The sequence below is a fragment of the Lagenorhynchus albirostris genome, chromosome 15 (genome assembly GCF_949774975.1).
Source record: "Lagenorhynchus albirostris chromosome 15, mLagAlb1.1, whole genome shotgun sequence".
Lineage (NCBI taxonomy): Eukaryota > Metazoa > Chordata > Mammalia > Artiodactyla > Delphinidae > Lagenorhynchus > Lagenorhynchus albirostris.
Genome location: NC_083109.1, coordinates 71,137,814 through 71,158,367, shown reverse-complemented (window position 1 = coordinate 71,158,367; position 20,554 = coordinate 71,137,814). Strand labels below are relative to the sequence as shown.

The 20,554-nt window shown below is 42.0% G+C and overlaps 1 protein-coding gene across 7 annotated transcripts in view; it reads left to right on the top strand.

Moving 5' to 3' along the window:
* XPO6 (exportin 6) overlaps positions 1 to 20,554 on the top strand; it is a 122,108-nt gene that overhangs the window by 15,456 nt on the left and 86,098 nt on the right. For all 7 annotated transcript variants that reach the window (XM_060124311.1, XM_060124312.1, XM_060124314.1 and 4 more), the window contains exon 2: positions 19,514 to 19,604. In XM_060124311.1, coding sequence (XP_059980294.1) covers positions 19,514 to 19,604 — 91 coding nt within the window. The remainder of the gene's footprint in view (positions 1 to 19,513; positions 19,605 to 20,554) is intronic.

Sequence of the window (20,554 nt, the reverse complement as noted above, 5' to 3'; positions counted from 1 at the left end):
TAGCAAAGTGATTCAGATATATATATATATATAATATATGTGTATATATATAGAATATATGTGTATACATTATATATTCTTTTCAGATTCTTTTCCATTATAGGTTTTAACGAGATATTGAATATAGTTCCCTGTGCTCTACAGTAGGTCCTTCTTGTTTATCTATTTTATTTTTTTAAACTATTTATTTATTTATTTGGCTGTCGGGTCTTTGTTGCGGCATGTGGGATCTTCATTGCCGCGTGCGGGATCTTTAGTTGTGGTATGCAAGCTCTTAGTTGTGACATGAGGGATCTAGTTCCCCAACCAGGGATGGAACCTGGGCCCCCTGCATTGGGAGTGTGGAGTCCTATCCACTGCACCACCAGGGAAGTCCCTATTTATTCAATTTAAACATCTTATTTTGAGTTATTTTAGACTTGCAGAAGAGTTGCAAAAATAGTACAGGGAGTTCCTGTATACTCTTCTCCCATAGGGATTTATTAAAGACAAAAACAAAAACAAAACCACAGTAGCCAAGTCTTCCAGTAATTTAGCTCAGTTTCTGCACCTTCTTCCTTCTAGTACTGCTTGGCTGTTAAAGTAGGTACTGATGTGATCACAAGGTCTTCTCTGCCATTTTTTGATTTTTGCTTATTTTTCCTGATTGTAAAAAGTGTTTTGAACTCTGTAGACTATTTGATAGTATAAAATAGACAAGAAATTACCCCCATCTGATTCAACCTCTAATAACGTTTTTGTTTCCTTCCAGTCTTTTTTTCTATTTACTTTTTAAATATGGTTGAGATCACATTGTAAATGTACTTTTTTCTTCTGCCTTTTCCACTTAACATAGTATAAGTAGTTTTCCAAATCATTAAATACTTCATAAATATTTACAGTGGCTCTATAATATCACATTGCATGGATTCTTTGGCAGTTAGATTGTTCCATTTTTTGCCATTGTAAATAATATGTGATTAATGTTTTTGCAAAAAGCTTTTTCTGTATTTCAGAAAATTGCCTTAGGCTAGATTCCCAGAAGGGCCCAAGGGGGTATGAAGATTTTTTTTTTTTAATAAATCTTTTATTTTAAAATAGTTTTAGATTTAGTATAAACATTTTTAAGGTATGTTGTAAGCTATTTTCCAGAAAGGTTACACCAGTTTATTCTTCCACTAGCTATGGATAAATACTCATCAGCATTGGGTAGTCTTAAGAAAATTGTTGCAAAATTAGTAGATTAAAAAAATGGCTTTTCATTATTCCTTAATATCTTTTTTTGTAGGAAAAGTTTTTACCAAGTTAGATTTTATTTTTGTTTGTTTATAGGCGACATCCCTTATGCTTACTTTAGTTACTATTTAAGTATCCTTTACGCTTACTGTAATATATTAGAAATGGTGCCTTTAACTTTTTTTTTCCATAGTCTTAAGTTGATTTTTATTGTTTCTTCAAATACACATAACAGAAAGTTGACCACTTTAAAGTGTACAATTTAGTGACATTAAAGTACATTCACCCTGTTATGCAACTACTCCCACTCTTCAGTTCTAGAGTGATTCATCACTCCAGAGGAAACCCAGTACCCAGGAGCAGTCACTCCCCATTTCTGCCTCTTTCTAGCACCTGACAGCCACAAATCTGCTTTCTGTCTCCATAGGTATGCTTATTCTGGATGTTTCATATAAATGGAATCATATAATACATGGCATCTCAATATCCTTTAAAGCAGAAAAAAAGATGAATTAGATTAAATAAAATTTGAATTGAGTCTATGTATTAATATTAAAGTTTGAAAATTAACAGTCCATCTATGGCAATAGTCTTTTTTTTCTTTTAAAGATTTTTTTTTGGATGTGGACCATTTTTAAAGTCTTTATTGAATTTGTTACAATATTGCTTCTATTTTATGTTTTTTGGTTTTTTTTTTTTTTTTTTTGGCTGCGAGGCATGTGGGTTCTTAGCTCCCCGACCAGGGATCGAACCCGAACCTTGCATCGGAAGGCGAAGTCTTAACCACTGGACCTCCAGGGAAGTCCCCGCAACAGTCTTGAATTCAGCATATTTAGTTGGTCAAGATGTCCCATTCCTAGTTTATGGTTGTTGTTGGTGAACAGAGGGCTACAGGCCTCGGGGGAGGAGGGAACCTGAAATAGGGACAAAGATAGGAAGAATATGGGCTTGGAGAGTGAAAGCCAGTGAAGTGACAGCACATTCCATGGCTGGGACTATATAGGAAACTCGTCTAGAAGTTAACCTCTACAGCAGCATGATTTGGAGAACTTTAGGTAAGGTGCTTCCCTCTGTGTCATCAAAAAATAACAACAATAGCAACAAAATAGCCAGCCTAAAAATGAATGAATACATTTGTGACAGTATCTAATGTATAATACCTCAGGAAATGTACAAATTTTTGCTTAGGAGTAAGAGTGGTGTTGGGGACAACGAGGACAGCCAGAGAGGGTCCGGGGTGTCTTTTTCGTGTTTGACATCTTCATTGGAAGTCCTTGGTAGTGGGGGAAGTTTTGTGTGTTTGTGTGGTTTTTCATTTTTCAGGTAGTTTTTCCAAAGGCCTCAGAGTTTGATCAGGCACCCACTGAAATGGAATGCTTGGTGTAGATGGAGGATTTTATTTATGGAACAAAGTATAGCTTCCATGGTAAATTCTGTGGGCAAGTCAATGTCTTGTTTTCATTAGTCAGTGTGTTATTTCCCCAGAGCTGGATACCCATGAGAGTGGGGTGGGGTCATTGTGAATCAGCAAAGCCAGTGATCAGAACTTGGATTAGAGATACCTCAGTCTCCAAGTAGGCAGTGACCTAACTCATTTTATTTCAACATTGCTTATGATTAAGCAGTTAAGGACGGATTTTTGCAGCAAGTATTCAAGTAAGGAATGCATTCAGTGTTTAGCAATTTTAATACATTCCTAGGTATCTGAAAAATAGTATAACCTCATGTTTAAGAGCATGGGTTTGGGGCCTGGGTTTGAATCCTGGCTCTGCCACTTAACCAAGTATGTGACCTGGGACAAGTTACTTCATCTCTCTGGGCCTCATTTCCCTCATCTGTGCAATGGGATTGTTACGAGGGTTAAAGGAGTTGATGTCAGGTCCTTAGGACAGTGCCTGGTATGTACTGAGTGCTAAGTAAATGTTAGTTTTTTAAGTTATCACCATTGAGTAACTATAGCTTCACTTAGTATAAGAGAAAGAGTTAAAATAATTCCTGTAACAAGTGTTTATTAAGTGCCTGCTGTGTGCTAGTTAGACCCTGGGAACAGAGATGACTAGGAAGTAGTCTCTGCCTATGCACTCCAGGCTACTGGAGAGACCCACACATTAGCAGGAAATTTCTTTTTTCTCTAGTTGTTTTCTCTGTTTTCTTTTTTAAACAAGTGAACATTGTACAAAATTTAAATGATACAGTAGAGTGTACAGAGAAAAGTCAGCCTCTTTCCCTTCTCCTGTCCCCAGAACCCCATTTTCTTCTCTAGAGGCAACCATCGTTACCAGTTTAAAGAAAAGCGTGTGTATTTTCATATTCCCTACTCTGTGTCTACTAATGGGTAGCATACTGTACATACTGGTACACTGTTTCGTGCCTTTTAAAAAATTTTAATGTATTGGATGTAGTTCCACATAGCTATGTGTATGGAGCGTTCTCACTATTGCATAGTATTCCATGATAGGGATGTACCTTATTTAACCAGTCTTGCTTTGATGGAAAATTAGGTTGTTCCCAATCTTTCGTTTTACAAACAGTGTTGACTTGAAGGTCCTTGCACACATAAACTTTTGGAGGAAAAAAAAAATTGCTGTAAGTATATTCGCTGGGTGAAGTTGTCTATGCATTTAAAATTTGTAGATAACTGCTAAATCGTCTTCCATTGTGGTGGCACTGGTTTATGATCTCGCCAGTGTTGTATGAAAAGTGAAGGAGGTCATTTCAGTTCACCGTGTTCAGTGTAATGTTAGGAAGCCCACAAAGAATGGCCGGCCCTGCCGGGGGAACTTCAGTAGGCTTCACAGAGGTGGTGCCATTTTCAAGGAGTCTTAATGCATAGGTAGGAGTTTTCTGGGTAGAGAAGTGCATCCTAGGTAGCAGGAATGGCATCTGTGAAGACATGGAGCTGTTATGTGGAGAAGCTGGGTCTGGCTGGGGCACAGGGTGGTTGAGGAAACTGGAAGAGGGAGCATGGGGATGGTGACGTCCAAGGGGCAGGTCAGGGCCAGGTGATGGGGTGACTTGATCACCCCTGATGGTCAGGTGGCAAAGCCCCTGGGTGGTGGTGAGAGGCTTGCAGTTGAAAGATACTTGAGGGAGAATTTGCAAACCAGTCTTTTATAAACCATTTATTACCTGAAGAAAACTTGCCAGACTTGGTAGAACCTGAATCGAAGCTGGAAGGGCTTTTTTTTTTTTTTTTTTTTTTTTTGGAAGGGCTTTAATTCTGAGGAATTTTGATGTGGTACTTTCTTGGAGATATCCCAAATGCTGGATAGGCATTTGTGTTCTCCTCCTTCAGCCCCATTAATTAAGCAGTCTCTGATGGAGTCTATTTTATGTATTGGGATTCTATGTAATATGTTTTTCTTAAAAAAAAGACCAGACAGCTTTTCCTGCTGGAATCATGAATCTAATTCCAACCCATGTTGTCCCGAACACAAATAGAAGCCTGGAAGACAATGGTGCTGTTCTTTTATTCTTTGTGTGCGGCACTGGTAGGTTGATCACTATAAAAATGAAAGTGAAGACGGTGGCATTCTTGGAATTTTTTTGAGCATTTAGTTGACTTATGTGGGATTTTTGTTTATTTGGTTTCTTCCTTTTTTTAAAGCTTACTGACTCATCAGTGAAATATATAGTGAAAGAGTTCTGCTCATTTATGGTTAAAGGTGCCAAGGGGTTTTTGTGTTATGTCATTTACTTCTCACAGCTACCTGGTGGGGAGCTGTTGTAACTCCACTTCGCAGGTGAAGAACTGAGGCTCAGAGACGTTAAGTACTTTGTGGCAGGTCATGCACAGAGTTAAGTGGTAAAGTTAGAGGTCAGATACAGACCTGAGGCTGACTCCAGAGTCCACACCCCTCACAGTTACGCTGTGACGATTCATTTTAAGGCATTCCCAGGATAGGGAGTACCCAGCCAGCTGTATGGTGGAAGGGCACGTTCAGGTGGAATGGTGTGGAATTTCTAGTCCTTGGCTTTGGGCTGTTGCCCAGAGTGAAGGAGCAGAGCTGGGAGGTGGGAATCAAAAGCAGCACTTTATCTTTACCTCTGTTTCCACTCCTTTCCCCCATGTCCTAGCAGGGTCTGTTGGGAACTGTAGGAAGGGTGGTTACATGCTCCAGTCTCAAGCTAATTATGCTTGTTGTGTGGGGTTTGGAGGCTGATAGAAGGCTGCTTCTTGAGTCATCCCTTCATTATCCAGGGATGTGAGCAAGGCCAGGATTCCTGGCAGGATCAGACAGTTGGACAGGAGCTAAGTATCCATTTCCTTTCTCCTGTGCACCTCCCACCTCCACTTCACCCACTCCTAAAAAAACATCCCCAGAACTGCCATTGTTTTGTCTTCTAACCCAGTGAATCTTCAGTGGAGTGGAGGAAGAGAATCATGAATAGCTTCAATATTACGATAGCTTTCCATATTGTAAAAGTTACAGCTTTTTAAAAATCACAGTTGTGATTACCAAGCATACTATTGAAAGTAAAACTTAAGAAAATTGCATCGACTAATAGTGCTGTGCAGAACCCAATACCCAGGATAGTCCCTGGTGGAGAGAGTTGCTCTCACCAGAGCATGTGGTGTCTTCTTTCTTGGTGACTAGTAGTCATCTATGGTGATGGGAGGAGCATTTAGAACTCCCCAGTCAGGAAGAGTCACTTCCTACTGAACGCAGATCTCTGCTTGTGTAGCAGCATCACTTCCTGCAGAATGTACCACCGTCAAAGGTCCTTCAGCAGCTGCTCTCGTGGGCATCATTGTTTACGTTGTGTGGGATACATAAGCACCCTTTGGCAGTCGGCAGTGATACTTGGAGAGCCTTAGGGTAATGTGACTGATCATAAATTAAGAATTACAGCATGAAGGTGGTGCTGGGTGTATTGAGAGGGACAAGCTGATGACAACTTAGGAGACTTTGCCTTTATAAAAGCAAATCCAAACATGAGGGTGGGCTAAGAGAAACCTGTAGTGAGAGAGGAGCTACTGTATTAGCCAACATTTACATAGTGCTTTATAATCAACATGCAGTACACACACCTGATTGCATTTAGTACCAAGGATGCTCCAAGAGCTGGCAGGATTTGCCCAAATTTATGCAGGCTGTATTCTGGAGCTGGGGCCGGCTCTCACTTGGTATTTTCTCTGCCTGCCAGGCTGTGGCTGAGGACCTCTCAGTGGTAGCATTGGTTCCCATGCAGCCTGTTAGTTCTGTCATTGCTCATGTAAAAAGCACCTTCTCTGTGTCCCCTCATTCCTGCTTTGGTGCACATTCAGGGGATTGTCGTCTGTACCCCAAGTGGGAGCAGTACTGGAGCACAGTCTTCTGGGCCCTGTCTCCCTCTTCGCATTTCTTTCTTCCCACAAGAGTGATTGATCTCTTGATGGTTGCACTGGGGGGAGCCCAGCACCAAGGCCCGTATCTACGAGGTGCAAGGTCACTCACTGCATCAGAACACTGCCCAGCTTTGTGCCTGTGCCCTCTCACTTGCTTCCTCTCAGGAGAAGCTTGTCTTCCTCTGTGTCCCGCCTTCCCCTCGTGGCTAGGCATGGGCGGGCCAGGGCAGTTTAGAACGAGAAAGGGGTTGCAGCTTTACCCATACTGAGGAGGACATTAGACTTTGACCTGTACTTGATCTCTTGAGACTGTATATCAATGGATAGAACCAGGGAGGGTGAGAGAAGGGAAATGATTATGCTCCCCCAGATTCCAACAGTCTGTAATATAGCCTGGAGATTTTTGCCAAAATTACAAACATGTTATTTTAACTTATTTAAAAGGCCATTCTGGGAATAATTCAGGAGGAAGGTGTGGTATGGGTTTACAAGAGACTTGCTGTTCAATGGTGCAGGTGGTAACAGCAGTGAAATGAAATTATTTACATTTGAGCTGTAGTGTTAATTGTGATTCAGATTTGCAGTATTTTTATTTATTTATTTATTTATTTTTGGCTGTGTTGGGTCTTTGTTGCTGCACGCGGGCTTTCTTTAGTTGCAGCGAGTGGGGGCTACTCTTCCTTGAGGTGCGCGGGCTTCTCATTGCGGTGGCTTCTCTTGCTGCAGAGCACGGGTTCTAGGAGCATGGGCTTCAGTAGTTGCAGCACGCTGGCTCAGTAATTGTGGGCCGCAGGCTCTAGAGCGCAGGCTCAGTAGTTGTGGCACACAGGCTAAGTTGCTCCGCGGCATGTGGGATCTTCCCAGACCAGGGCTTGAACCCTTGTCCCCTGCATTGACAGGCAGATTCTTTACCACTGCACCACCAGGGAAGCCCTGCAGTGTGTTTTTATGGTGGTCCATCAACCTTGCACCCATTCATTTCCTGATTTCATCAAATGCAGGGTAATGCCAGCTCATTCATCGTTCCCACAGCCCTTGGAGCAGAACTTCTCTGGGCTTCTTTAAGGGGTAGAGGAGCCGTCGCTGGGAAAGGACTCTGGTGGCCCTGCCCAGTGACTTGACCAATAGCTGGCTGACTTTGGGCAAGATACTCTGAGCTTCATTTTCCTCATCTGTAAAATGAGGTTGGACTTGCTGTTCTCTGGGGTTTGTTTATTTCTCTCTTAAGATTCTGTGGTCCTCTTTTAGGAATTCTTGGTAGCATGCCTTGTGTTAAATGTGCTCACTAAGTATCTTTTGAGTTTAATTGACTAGGCATGCTGGTATAAACATTCATCCTCCTGGGATATGTACCTGGGAAAGAGAAGCAGATGGGATTGTGAAGAGAGCCTGTTCTTGGCTGTATTACACATTTATTTTAGGCAGTTTCTTGCAGAATAACTATTTTTATCATTTGCTTCTTTGGCTGTCTAATTAAAGCCTTCGGACTAGAATATAAATAAGTAAGTGTATAAGCTATATGTATTTTAGCTCTTAGTGGGATGTGGTTCTTGTCCAACCAGCAGATGCAAAATTTTTAATGTCTAGGCTATGTATTATCCTTTTTCAGAAACAGTGTGAGATAATAAATCTGGCATCTGAGAGAGTAACATAATCCTTTCCTTCTTATTGTACTCTTTTGTCACTTTTTCTTTCCTCTTTGACCAGCTAGCTTGGAGCAGTGAGGAGCAAGGTGGAGGGTACCAATCCAACAGATGAGATTTTTAAAAACTTTTTAGTTGGAAAAATTCCAATTGGACAGAAATCTTGCAAAGAAGGAGTAGTACCAAGAACACTCTTATACTTTTAGCCCAAACTCACCTATTGTTAACATTTTGCCATGATTGCTTTTATTATTTGCACTTCCTCTCTATGTATATTTATGCACATACATACATATACACACACACGATATTTTCTGAATCGTTTGAGAGTAAGTTGCCTATATCATGGTCCATTGCCCCTAGATAGTATATTTCCTAATAGGGATATTCTCTTACATAACCATAGTGCAGTTGTCAACTTTAATTAATTTAACATTGATTCAGTACTTTTATCTGATCTACCATCTGTATTCCAGTTTTGTCAGTTGGCCCAGTATGTCCTTTATAGCATTTTTTCCCTCCAATACAGGATCTAGTCTAGAATCAGGAATGACAGTTATTTGTCATGACTCTGTAGTTTTCTTTAGATTTGCTGGAAAATTTTGAAACCAGTGCACCTGTCCATTCGTAGCTAATTGGTGCCTCTTGTTATTATAGCTTGTCTAGTAGTGGGTGGATTGGTTTTTCCCAGCATAAAACACACTGTCCTCTGTGTACAAGATGTTTCCTCTAATTGGTCCCCATAGGGACAGAATATACTGCTTTGGCTTTCTCACTACCATAGTGGGACCCATTGGGCTTTCTGGCCCAGATGACTGGCAGTCATCCTGCTCCTGACTCCTGGTCCTCAGCAGTAAACAGATCCTTTTGTTCATGGAAGGGACGGAGAATCTGACTGGGCACTTTCTGCAAACCCAAGAAATACTGGGGGTGGGAGGGGCGGGAATGTCTTGTAGTTGATCACCTTTATAGTAGTTTTAGACTAAAGCAGATAGGTGCCTTTTAATGATTAGAGTTATGTTTAGATACAGCCACAGTATATGTTTTAATCAAATATTAAGTATCTGCATGATGATATCATTCAAAGTTACGTCTGTAGTTACTCTCAAAGGGCAAATATTGTTCAGATTTAAGCTGTAGGTGAGACAACCAGGAGCCTTTCGAGGCACACGTATAACTTTAGTAGTTAGTTCCAGTCATGTGTTCGTAGAGTTGTGGTAAGTGCATCTGCCCCGGCCTTGCTTTCCTGGAACATGGTGTGGCTCTCCATGTCTTTCCTTCAGTAGAAAATATATATATATATTTTTTGTGGTACGCGGGCCTCTCGCTGTTGTGGCCTCTCCCGTTGCAGAGCACAGGCTCCGGACGCACAGGCTCAGCGGCCATGGCTCACGGGCCCAGCCCCTTCGCGGCATGTGGGATCTTCCCGGACCGGGACATGAACCCATGTCCCCTGCATCGGCAGGCAGACTCTCAACCACTGCGCCACCAGGGAAGCCCAGTAGAAAATATTTTTTTTCCTTGCAACTTTTGTATATAACTTTTATATTTTTTAATTTTAAATTAAAAAAAATTATTTTATTTATTTTTAGTTTTGGCTGTGTTGTGTCTTTGTTGCTGCACGCGGGCTTTCTCTAACTGAGGCAAGCAGGGGCTACTCTTTGTTGCGGTGTGCGGGCTTCTCATTGCGGTGGCTTCTCTTGTTGGGGAGCATGGGCTGTAGGAGTGCAGACTTCAGTAGTTGCAGCACGCTGGCTCAGTAGTGGTGGCTCTCAGGCTCTAGAGCGCAGGCTCAGTAGTTGCGGTGCACGGGCTTAGTTGCTCTGCGGCACGTGGGATCTTCCCGGACCAGGGCTTGAACCCGTGTCCTCTGCATTGGCAGGCGGATTCTTTTTTTTTTTAACATCTTTATTGGAGTATAATTGCTTTACAATGGTGTGTTAGTTTCTGCTGTATAACAAGGTGAATCAGCTATACATATACATATATCCCCATATCTCCTCCCTCTTGCGTCTCCTTCCCACCCTCCCTATCCCACCCCTCTAGGTGGACACAAAGCACCGAGCTGATCTCCCTGTGCTATGCGGTTGCTTCCCACAACTATCTGTTTTACATTTGGTAGTGTATATATATCCATGCCACTCTCTTACTTCGTCCCAGCTTAACCTTCCTGGCAGCCGGATTCTTAACCACTGCGCCACCAGGGAAGCCCAGTATATAACTTTTAGAGTTAATTACTTCACTATATATCTGTACCCTTTGTCTCCCCTCTGTCTTTGGTGGAAGCATTCAACACCCCCAGGGTGACTGCACTTCTGAGTGTCAGACTTTGAAGATTCAACTGGTTTTACCAATTTGCTTTCAGAGAAATAAAGTGAGAGTTCTACTTCATCATGGTGTGTTTAGTTTGTTTTTTAAAAGGACAGTATCTGCAGGTTGAGACACAAAGAGCAGTGATGGGAAAGGTGGGAAGAAGACTTGTTCTGCGTATTCTTCTCCTGCCTGGGGCTTCCTTGGTGCGCTTCTTAGCATTTTGAGCTGACTGCAGGAGGGGATGGATAGATGTCACATTGATTCCCATTGTGTGTTATTTTAAGCTTAGTATTTCATCTCTACTTATATGCAGGCCTAAAGGCCAAAGAGATTTTTTTCCCTTGTCTGTTTTCTTTGCAGTGGTGAAGGGTATAGGGAAGAATGAGAGTGTTCTTTTGAGAGTTTAGGCATCCATGGTAATCCTGTTAGCTCCCAGAGTTTATATGAGATTGAATTTCTTTGCTAATGGCGTCTGTTGTAACACACCAGGTATGTTTTGCATACTTTTTATTTTTAACCTTGGTCAGCAGTTAGTATAGAATCACTTTTCTCAGAAACGTTCTTTATGTATAAGTAAATAGAGTAGTAAAACTGTTCTAGATATGCCACAGGAGTATTTGACTTGGAACTCTGCTATGCTCGCCGTCATTTTTTTAGGTTTACTATCAAGGAAGCATGAACCTGAATACAGAAGGCTCATGTGATTCACCTCCTTGAAGGATAGACAAAATGTGGCTCCTGGCAAAAAGCTTGATAAAAACCTTCTTTAAAAAAATAGTCATTTTGGGCTTCCCAGGTGGCACAGTGGTTGAGAGTCCGCCTGCCGATGCAGGGGACACGGGTTCGTGCCCCAGTCCGGGAGGATCCCACATGCTGCGGAGAGGCTGGGCCCATGAGCCATGGCCGCTGGGCCTGCGTGTCCGGAGCCTGTGCTCCACAACAAGAGAGGCCACAGCAGTGAGAGACCCGCGTACCACACACACACAAAAAAGTCATTTTTTCCCCAGTATCTATTTTATAAAAAGCTTATGTGTTAGAGAGGGGTGTTATAGAGGCAATTAGGTAAAACATTACAGATTTAATCAGGATTTGAGAAAACTGTCATCTAGGTGTCTTAACAAACAAAGCACCATATTACCCATCATCAGTCTCAGTGTTTTTAAGATAAATTATTAGCAGTCTCCTGGTTTTCAAAACGTATTCATTGAGTGCTTGTGAGCAAAGGTCATTATGATCAGAGCTCTTGTGTGTGTGTGGCACGCGGGCCTCTCACTGTTGTGGCCTCTCCCATTGCGAAGCACAGGTTCCGGACGCGCAGGCTCAGCAGCCATGGCTCACGGGCTCAGCCGCTCCGTGGCATGTGGGATCCTCCCAGACTGGGGCACGAACCCGCGTCCCCTGCATCGGCAGGCGGACTCTCAACCACTGCGCCACCAGGGAAGCCCTGATCAGAGCTCTTAAAGGGGGAAATTTAAACAGAGTCATATGTATCTTGAATTCGGAGGGAATTACCATTATTCCTGAGAAAATAAAACTGATACTAACAGTCTACTTGTTCCTTTTACTCTCCTGAATTTGGTCTGTAAAATATTTGAGTACCAGTCCATACTGGACGTTACAGGAAGTACAAACATATTAGGCAGAATCTCTTTCCAGACAGTTTATGTTCTGGTTAGAGAGGCCTAATATCTATGAATTATTAATAGTTACAGATACGACTTTCAACTCTTACTTTATTCCTGGCATTAGGTTTACTACATGCCTTACATAGATTATTTTATGTAATCCTCAGAACAACCCCGTGTGTTAGTTTCTCTTATCCCCAGTTTTGCACAAGAGGAGAAAGAGTAATAGGTTACATAACTAGGCCAAGGTGCATTCTGATTCGAACCCAAGGAACCTGACACCAGAGCCTGTGCTCTTTCATTATGCCATTCCAAAATGAGCAGAGAACAGTGCCATGGGCAAAATTCTGTGATACCGATTACAAGAAAAGACAAAAGATGAAAACAAGGAAGGGATCTGCACTGTAAACTTCGTAAGAAATTTCATGAAGGTTGAACTGTGAATTGCAGACCCAGGAGCAAATGCAGGATGGGAATAGACATTTGTTCTGAGACCATGAGTATTCAGAGTGGAGTGATGGCTTCCTGTGGTGAGTAATGGTGAATCAGGCATGCTTTCCTTCTTTCTTCTTAGTAAACTCTGCATTCTTCAAATCCCAATGTATATTATCATCTCTGTGAAGCTTTCTTGTCTCCCTCAGACAGAGTTAGTTCTGTTTAGGCTCCTAAAGCCATTTATATATATGTCATTACTATAGGATGTAGACCATCACATTCTACGTTTTTATTCATAGGTTCTACCCTTCTTCCCCGCCCCCCCCCCATGCCATCTCCAGTTCTTTGAAGTCAAGGACAGTCTTACTCATCCTGGTATCTCAAGGACCTAATGCAGTATCAGTTACTTAGTGAATATTGAGTTTATTTGTTGAGTGGATAGCTGAGTGTCTCAGTTGGCCCAGATTCAAAGCCTCTTTAAAGCTAGGTTTAGAATAATTGGGGCAGAAAATGGATATTTAGGAGTATTTATCTGGTAGTGAAGTACAGATTGGATTGGAATTGGGAAAGCTGACATCAGGACGACTAGGTAAAAGAAGTTACAGCAATCTAGGCAGGGGGTGATTAGGGCCTGGTAGAAGTGGTATTGAGGGAAAAGTCAAAGAAGATTTCAAATTATGTGGCCCTTGCCCTTCTTGCCAATTTTTCTTATAATTTATTAGGTGATTGTGAGTCTTGGTTGACTTAGTAGTTCCTTAATAAATGAGTCAGTCGTACAGCATAGTCTCTGAACTGCTGGACCATGAGCAGTGCAATAAAAATGCAGATAAAGTCAAGGCAGGCATAGTTGAAAGCTCCACTTGGCAGATTTTAACTCTTTTTGGAACACAAAAGAGTTTTTAGATATATACATAGGTCTCCGAGAGTGTATGTATTCTGAGCCACTTTGAATTCATCATCCTAAGGATTTTAATTTGCTGTTGAGGTGAGCCCAGGGGAAGCATAGACTTATGGGATTATAATACTTTCTGTTGTCACCCTTGCAGCTTTGAAGACAAATCGGTGATGATTCCTAGGAATCCAGGAGCCTCATGCTCAGACTTCACCTGTAGGCCTCCCAACTGCTCTTAATAATTGTGCTAATAGAGGAAAAACACAATTTCTAAAATCAGAGTCTGCAAATACCAACCTGAATGTTAAAAATAAGTATAACATTAAGTTTCAAAAATTGTGTATATGTACTTACAGAAAAGTGCACAGTCATCCTGGTGTAACTTTCAGATCAAGAAAACATAATATTACTAGCATCCCAGAATCCCTCCTCTGCAGAGGTTAATAACCACTATTCTGATTATAACACCATGGATTTGTTTTGCTTGTTTTTAAAAATTAATATAAGACGCATTATGAAGGATGTGTTTTGGCCTCTTTAATTCAACATTGTGAAATTCATCCATGTTGTTGTATGAAGCAATATTCATTCATTCTTTTTGTTTTTAAAATTTATTTATTTTTGGCTGTGTTGGGTCTTCGTTGCTGCGTGCGGGGTTTCTCTAGTTGGTGGCGAGCGGGGTCTGCTCTTTGTTGTGGTGCTCAGGCTTCTCACTGCTGTGGCTTCTCTTGTTGCAGAGCGTGGGCTCTAGGCGCATGGGCTTCAGTAATCACGGCACGTGGGCTCAGTGGTTGTGGCGCACGGCCTTAGTTGCTTCGCAGCATGTGGGATCGTCCCGGACCAGGACTCGAACCCGTGTCCCCTACATTGGCAGGCGGATTCTTAACCACTGCGCTACTTACGGAAGTACCTGTTCATTCATTCTTGTTGTCTTATAATATCTTCCTGATGAATAAGCTACAACTTATTTGTCCATTCCAATGGTGGTGTACATTTGGGTTCTTTAGACTTTTTGGATATTATGGATAATGGTGCTGTGAATATCTGTGTACGTTTTGTGGGGTATCCAAATTTCTGTTGGATATATTGTCAAGGAGTAGAATTACAGGATCATAAAGTATGCATATGTTCATTTTCCAAAATGGTTATAACAGTTTATAGACCCACCAGCAGCAGTGTGTGCATGTCCCAGTTGCTCAGCATACTCACCAATACTTGTTACTGTCTTTTAAATTTTAGCCATTCTGGAAAAAAAAAAAAAATTTAGCCATTCTGGTAGATTTGTAGCACTGTCTTGTTTTTAATTTACATTTCTGTGATGACTGATGAGGTTGAGCACTTGTTTTATGTATCGGCTTTTTGGATATCCTCTTTAATAACTATTTGCCTGTTGAAAAAATTGAGTCATTTATCTTTTCCTTATTGATCTGTAGAAGTTATTTTATACTCTGATAGGAGTTCTCTGTTATCCATATTGGTGATATCTTTTCCCATTTCATGGCTTTCTTTTACACTCTCTTCATTGTGCCATCTGATGAATATTCCGATTTATCAATCTTTTCCTTTATGTTTAGTGTTTCCAAGAATTTTTTCCCTACCCCGGGGTCATGAGGATGATCTGTATTATCTTGTAGAAGTTTTATTGTTTTACTGCTTGCATTTTATGTCTGTCACGTAACAAATTTTTTTTGTGTGTGAATGTGCCTCGCTTGGTTTTAAGCTAACCTTGTCTTTTAGTTCTGCAAGATCTGGGTCTTAAATCCCAAGTCCAAGATGGGAAGCAGTCAGGTGTCTCTGAATCCTGAATGTTGTTCATCAGTTAATCAGAGGATTGCTTGAATAGCCTTTGGGAATTGAATTGAAACCTCTCTTCGTACCACACCATGACAGTTTTTTTTTAAAATGTCTTTGTCCTTTTATAACTTGAAAGTGCAGTCTGTATGGAATATTCCCATGTATTGATACTTACTTGCCACTAATTTTTTTTATAAATTTATTTATAAATTTATTTTTTATTTTTGGTCTTCTTTGCTGTGCGTGGGCTTTCCCTAGCTGCGGCGAGTGGGGGCTACTCTTTGTTGGGGTGCATGGGCTTCTCATTGCAGTGGCTTCTCTTGTTGTGGAGCATGGGCTCTAGGCACGCGGGCTTCAGTAGGCCACTAATTTCTTAACCCGCTGCCGTCTGGATTCTGGCTTCACCACCTGCTTAAAACAGCTAGCAAAGGGTCCAGTGGCCTTCTTGCCAAATGGGGCTAATTCTCCAATATCCTTCAACCATTTGCAGGTCTTGAACATATCCTTTATGTCTTTTATTTTTATTTTATTTTTTTGTGGTACGCGGGCCTCTCACTGCCGTGGCCTCTCCCGTTGCAGAGCACAGGCTCCGGACGCGCAGGCTCAGCGGCCATAGCTCACGGGCCCAGCCGCTCCGTGGCATGTGGGATCTTCCCTGACCGGGGCACGAACCCGTGTCCCCTGTCCCCTGCATCGGCAGGCGGACTCTCAACCACTGCTCCACCAGGGAAGCCCTCCTTTATGTCTTTATAGCTCTGTTCTGATTGTATGATCCTGGAAAAGTCTCACCCTTTTCTTCTCCTCAAGATAGTTTTGTTTTGAAATCCAGTTAGAAAAAAGCGCCACTGGATAATGTTTGGGACAAAGCCCTTAAGCCTGAAGGCATGAATCTCCAGTTTCAAAGTAGGCCTGACCACTTTTGTTGTTTTGCTTTGGTCTGTTTTCATTTGGTATCTGAGACCAAATAAAAATGATAACAGCCATAACTGTGAATTAGATAACCTCGTGGAGTTTACATATCAGTTTTACATGGAGCATTTCATTTGATCCTCCTAACACCCCATGGGGTAGGTATTCCTGTTGCAGTTATCGAAATGATTGAAAATGCAAACAGCATGTTATTTTTTCTTGCTGAGAAACACCTGGTGTGCCACTGGATTATTAGGTTTTAGAGTTTCCTTTTTCGTATAACCATCATTTACAAAATCAGGTGAGACTATCATCCTGTGATTTTTGTGGATACTTTTGTCTTTCCACTTTCTTTGGGAATGTTAGCTAGGGTTAGAGCTGGGAGCGGTGAGGTTGATGGGACCGGGAATGGAGATAGGGTTGGATTCTCTGGGGAGTCAGAGACTTGCTTTCAGCAGGCTTTGATGTATGGCCTGTAATTGTCAAGTTCACAAACTTCTGCCTCAAGAACCCATATGAAATAAACCTTGACAGTTGATTGCTTGAATGTGATAAGCTCAGGTTTTTTCCAGGATCTACTCTAAAATGATTCATTGCAAGAATAAGTTGTGGAGAGACTTACTTCCCTGGCGGTCCAGTGATTAAGACTCCACGCTTCCACTGCAGGGGACCCCGGTTCAATCCCTGGTCAGGGAACTATGTATCCCACATGCTGCGCGTCACGGCCAAAAAAAAAAAAAGAATAAGTTATGTAGCAGGTGTGACTTGAAGATGTATCTTTAGTGTTCAGGAACCTATTTTAGCTCCAGAAAAACTATAGATTTATTTTGACTAAATAGCTGATTTTGGTTCAAGAAATATGTCTTGATTTATGTTTATTTCTTTGCCAATAAGTTACTTTAACATAGGAGATTTTCCTTTGATTCTTTTAAATCTTCCCTCAAACATTTTTAAAAATTGTTTTTTCAAATGAAATGGTACACCAAGTTGATTAATGAAGCAGACCGAAGCAATTTTTATTTATACAAATTCATTTTGAAATATGAATTTATAACACTTAGAAAATCTGTCACTGAGAACAGTGAGGCTGTTTTGATCAACACAAAAACTTGAAACAGGTTAAAGAGGATTGCAGTCCTATTTTTGTTCCACATTCCGGTTATTTCTGCATTAAAAAGCGTAACTTGCAATCCAAGGGTATTTTTTAGTTGAACTGATATATTGGTTTGAAAAAAGAGCAGAGGGCTAATATTTATCATAAAATTCAGACCAGAAAGTCCCTCATGACTTCCCTGGTGGTGCAGTGGTTAAGAATCCGCCCGTCAATGCAGGGGACATGGGTTCGAGCCCTGGTCCGAGAAGATCCCACATGCCGCAGAGTAACTAAGCCCGTGCACCACAACTACTGAGCCTGCGCTCCAGAGCCCGTGAGCCACAACTACTGAGCCCACATGCCACAACTACTGGAGCCCATGCACCACGTGCCACAACTACTGAAGCCCGTGCTCCACAACAAGAGAAGCCACTGCAATGAGAAGGCCGCGCATTGCAACGAAGAGTAGCCCCGCTCACCTCAACTAGAGAAAGCCCACGCGCAGCAACAAAGCCCCAATGCAGCCAAGATAAATAAATAAATTAATTTAAAAAAAAAAAGAGTAGACCCCGCTCACCGCAACTAGAGAAAGCCCTCGCACAGCAATGAAGACCCAACGCAGCCAAAAATAAATAAATAAAAGTAAATAAATTAAAAAAAAAGTCCCTCAAACTCACAAGTGCTAGAACTATTAAACAATAATTCATCACTCAACATGTCAGAGTTCAGCTGTCATTGCACAGCTGTCACCATGACTGCAGCATGGGAGCGACAGCCGTGCCTGGCACTGCTTGAACGTGGCCCCCCGTGTGCTGTCTAGTGTGCTAACATGTGCTGGTTGATGTAGGTGGGCTGGTGCAAGCCTGATTCAGCCTCTGTAATTAGTGCCAGTCCTAAGAAGTGCTCGTTGATCCACAGAAATGGCCCAAGTTCCTCAGTGTCCTCAAAAGCCCATTACCAAGTGGAGGCCCCTGGTAATATTACAGCTTGATACGTGATACATTTGAGTGTGGGCTTATTTTATTTATTTATTTTAAATTTATTTTAAAAATAAAATTTATTTTCGGCTGCATTGGGTCTTTGTTGCAGCGCACGGGCTCTAGGCGTGTGGGCTTCAGTAGTTATGGCACATGGGCTCTAGAGCGCAGGCTCAGAGGTGTGGTGCACGGGCTTAGTTGCTCCACGGCATGTGAGATCTGCCTGGACCAGGGATTGAACCCGTGTCCCCTGCATTGGCAGGAGGATTCTTAACCACTGTACCACCAGCGAAGTCCCTGTGGGCTTGTTTCAAAATGCAGTTTTAATAGTCAGCTCTCACTCTAGGGGCAGTGGAGAGGATATAGGGAAGGTGGGTGGGAAGAAGGAAATTAGGAGATGATTAAGAAATCAAAACTGCTGTTGGCTTCTGATCATCTCTAGGTAATTATTGCCAGTGAGGATTCGAGAGGGGCCTGCGAATGCTCACCTTGTTGCAGACTGGTTATGTGAAGGAGTGTTGACTCAAGTTCATTGCTGCACCTGATGTCCCCTCCTTCAGTGAGAGAAGAGGAAGTGGGTTTGGGGCTCCGTATGGAAAAGGGAGAGGATGAGCCTTAGGGGCTTAGGGTCCCTCTCCTCTTATTCTCCGCCTGAGTGGTTCTGCTGAGAGTCTGGCTCTCTGTGGGCCTGAGCGTGGGAGGTACTGTCTCATTTTGAGTCCTTGCTCTGCTTGGCTCTTAGCTGCACCTTAATCTCTGTTGGCTGCTCATGTGAGATTGAGAGTTGAGTGGATGTTTGGCTCCTGAAGTCCCTTCAGAAAGCCCCAGGAATCCATGCAGCAGTTTGACTACAGTTGCTCTGAATTAGAATATGGCTAACTATTCAGACATGGAGCAGATAACGTTGACGGATAGTCTATAGGGCACCCTAACCTTTCTGAATCTCTTCATTCTGCCTATTCAGTCAGGGCCAGGGGCTGTTAATTTGCTTTCAGTATGTTTCAAGAATTAAATTTTAAATTATTTGCTCTCTTTTCCTTAGCATAAATAATTGAAAATCGATTAGCACGGTAGCATGAATTTATAGAGTATACTAAAACTTTGGGTTTTGAGTCAGCTGGGAAATTCCTTGCAGTTTTTCTGCTTATATCATGTATTTGAAGAATGTTGAACCAAGATGTTTTGAGGAAGTAAATTACTATGGCTGTTGAATGTGACCTGGAAGGAACTGAGGAACAGTAGAACTGAAAATACAGCTACTGATTTTTTTTTCAAATTTCTTTGTTAGGCATCTGAAGAAGCCTCTCTCAGGGCACTGGAAAGTCTGATGACAGAGTTTTTCCACGACTGTACAACCAATGAAAGAAAACGTGAGATAGGTAAGTGAAATGTTGAGTAGTAAAGAGTCGTTTATAACGAAAAGGCCCCAATGGGGAGGAAGGAGTTGGTAGCCTTGATGTTGGCAGCCTGGTCAAGCCTGCATGTTTCCCCTTGAATTCTGGCTCCTTTTGCTCCAGTCCTGCTGGTTGGTGGCTGGTGAGGTCTACAAACCTAGCTGCAAGGGCTGTAGTCGGTAGAGCCCACTATAATCCACAGTGATGGATTTTCTTTCCTTTGGCCATGTGTGGAAACCCCTACCCCTGCTTTGCTCTTAATTGTAGCAATGTTAAACTTTTATAAGATGTCTGTGACTTAATTTAAAGAAAAAACTCGTGAAAGCATTAAAACAAACATGTTTTTGGTGTGTAGAGGTCTATCCTGAACCTCATCTAGTGCCCAGAGATCCTTTAACGGGTGTATCCTTTGGGGCCTTCTTGCTTTTTCCTTATTGCCACTGTTATCGCTCTCATTCTGCAAGTTTTGTTGAATAAAGGCTTCAAACAACAGAGAGATGTAGGTGTAATTTCAGGTCTTCTGGGAACCTTGGCACCTTCTAGAACCTCTTTTTGAATTTTATACTCACTGACATGCACAATATTCATTAAAGCATACTGTAAACTAGAAGGTTTATTTAAGTTGTGAGATCTCTGCTTCAGGGACATGCTGCACTGAAGTCCTAGAGTAATCTTTTTCTCTCTCTGAGTCCTCACTTAAGCCCTGAACTTGACGATGAAAAATGTTTTTCTTGATCCAGACCTTGAGGCTTTCCCCTGTGTGTCTGGCTGCTCTGTACTGACCTTCATTGCTTTCACTTCCTTGGAGGCTTTTTTCTGTGTCTCCGGGTCTCTGCAGAGCCATTTCTCTGTCGCACGTGGCTTCTCTAAGTCATGTTAGCCAGCTCAGTGTTATGGCTGACTTCTGCCCTTGGGCCAAAGCTTGATTAGCGTTT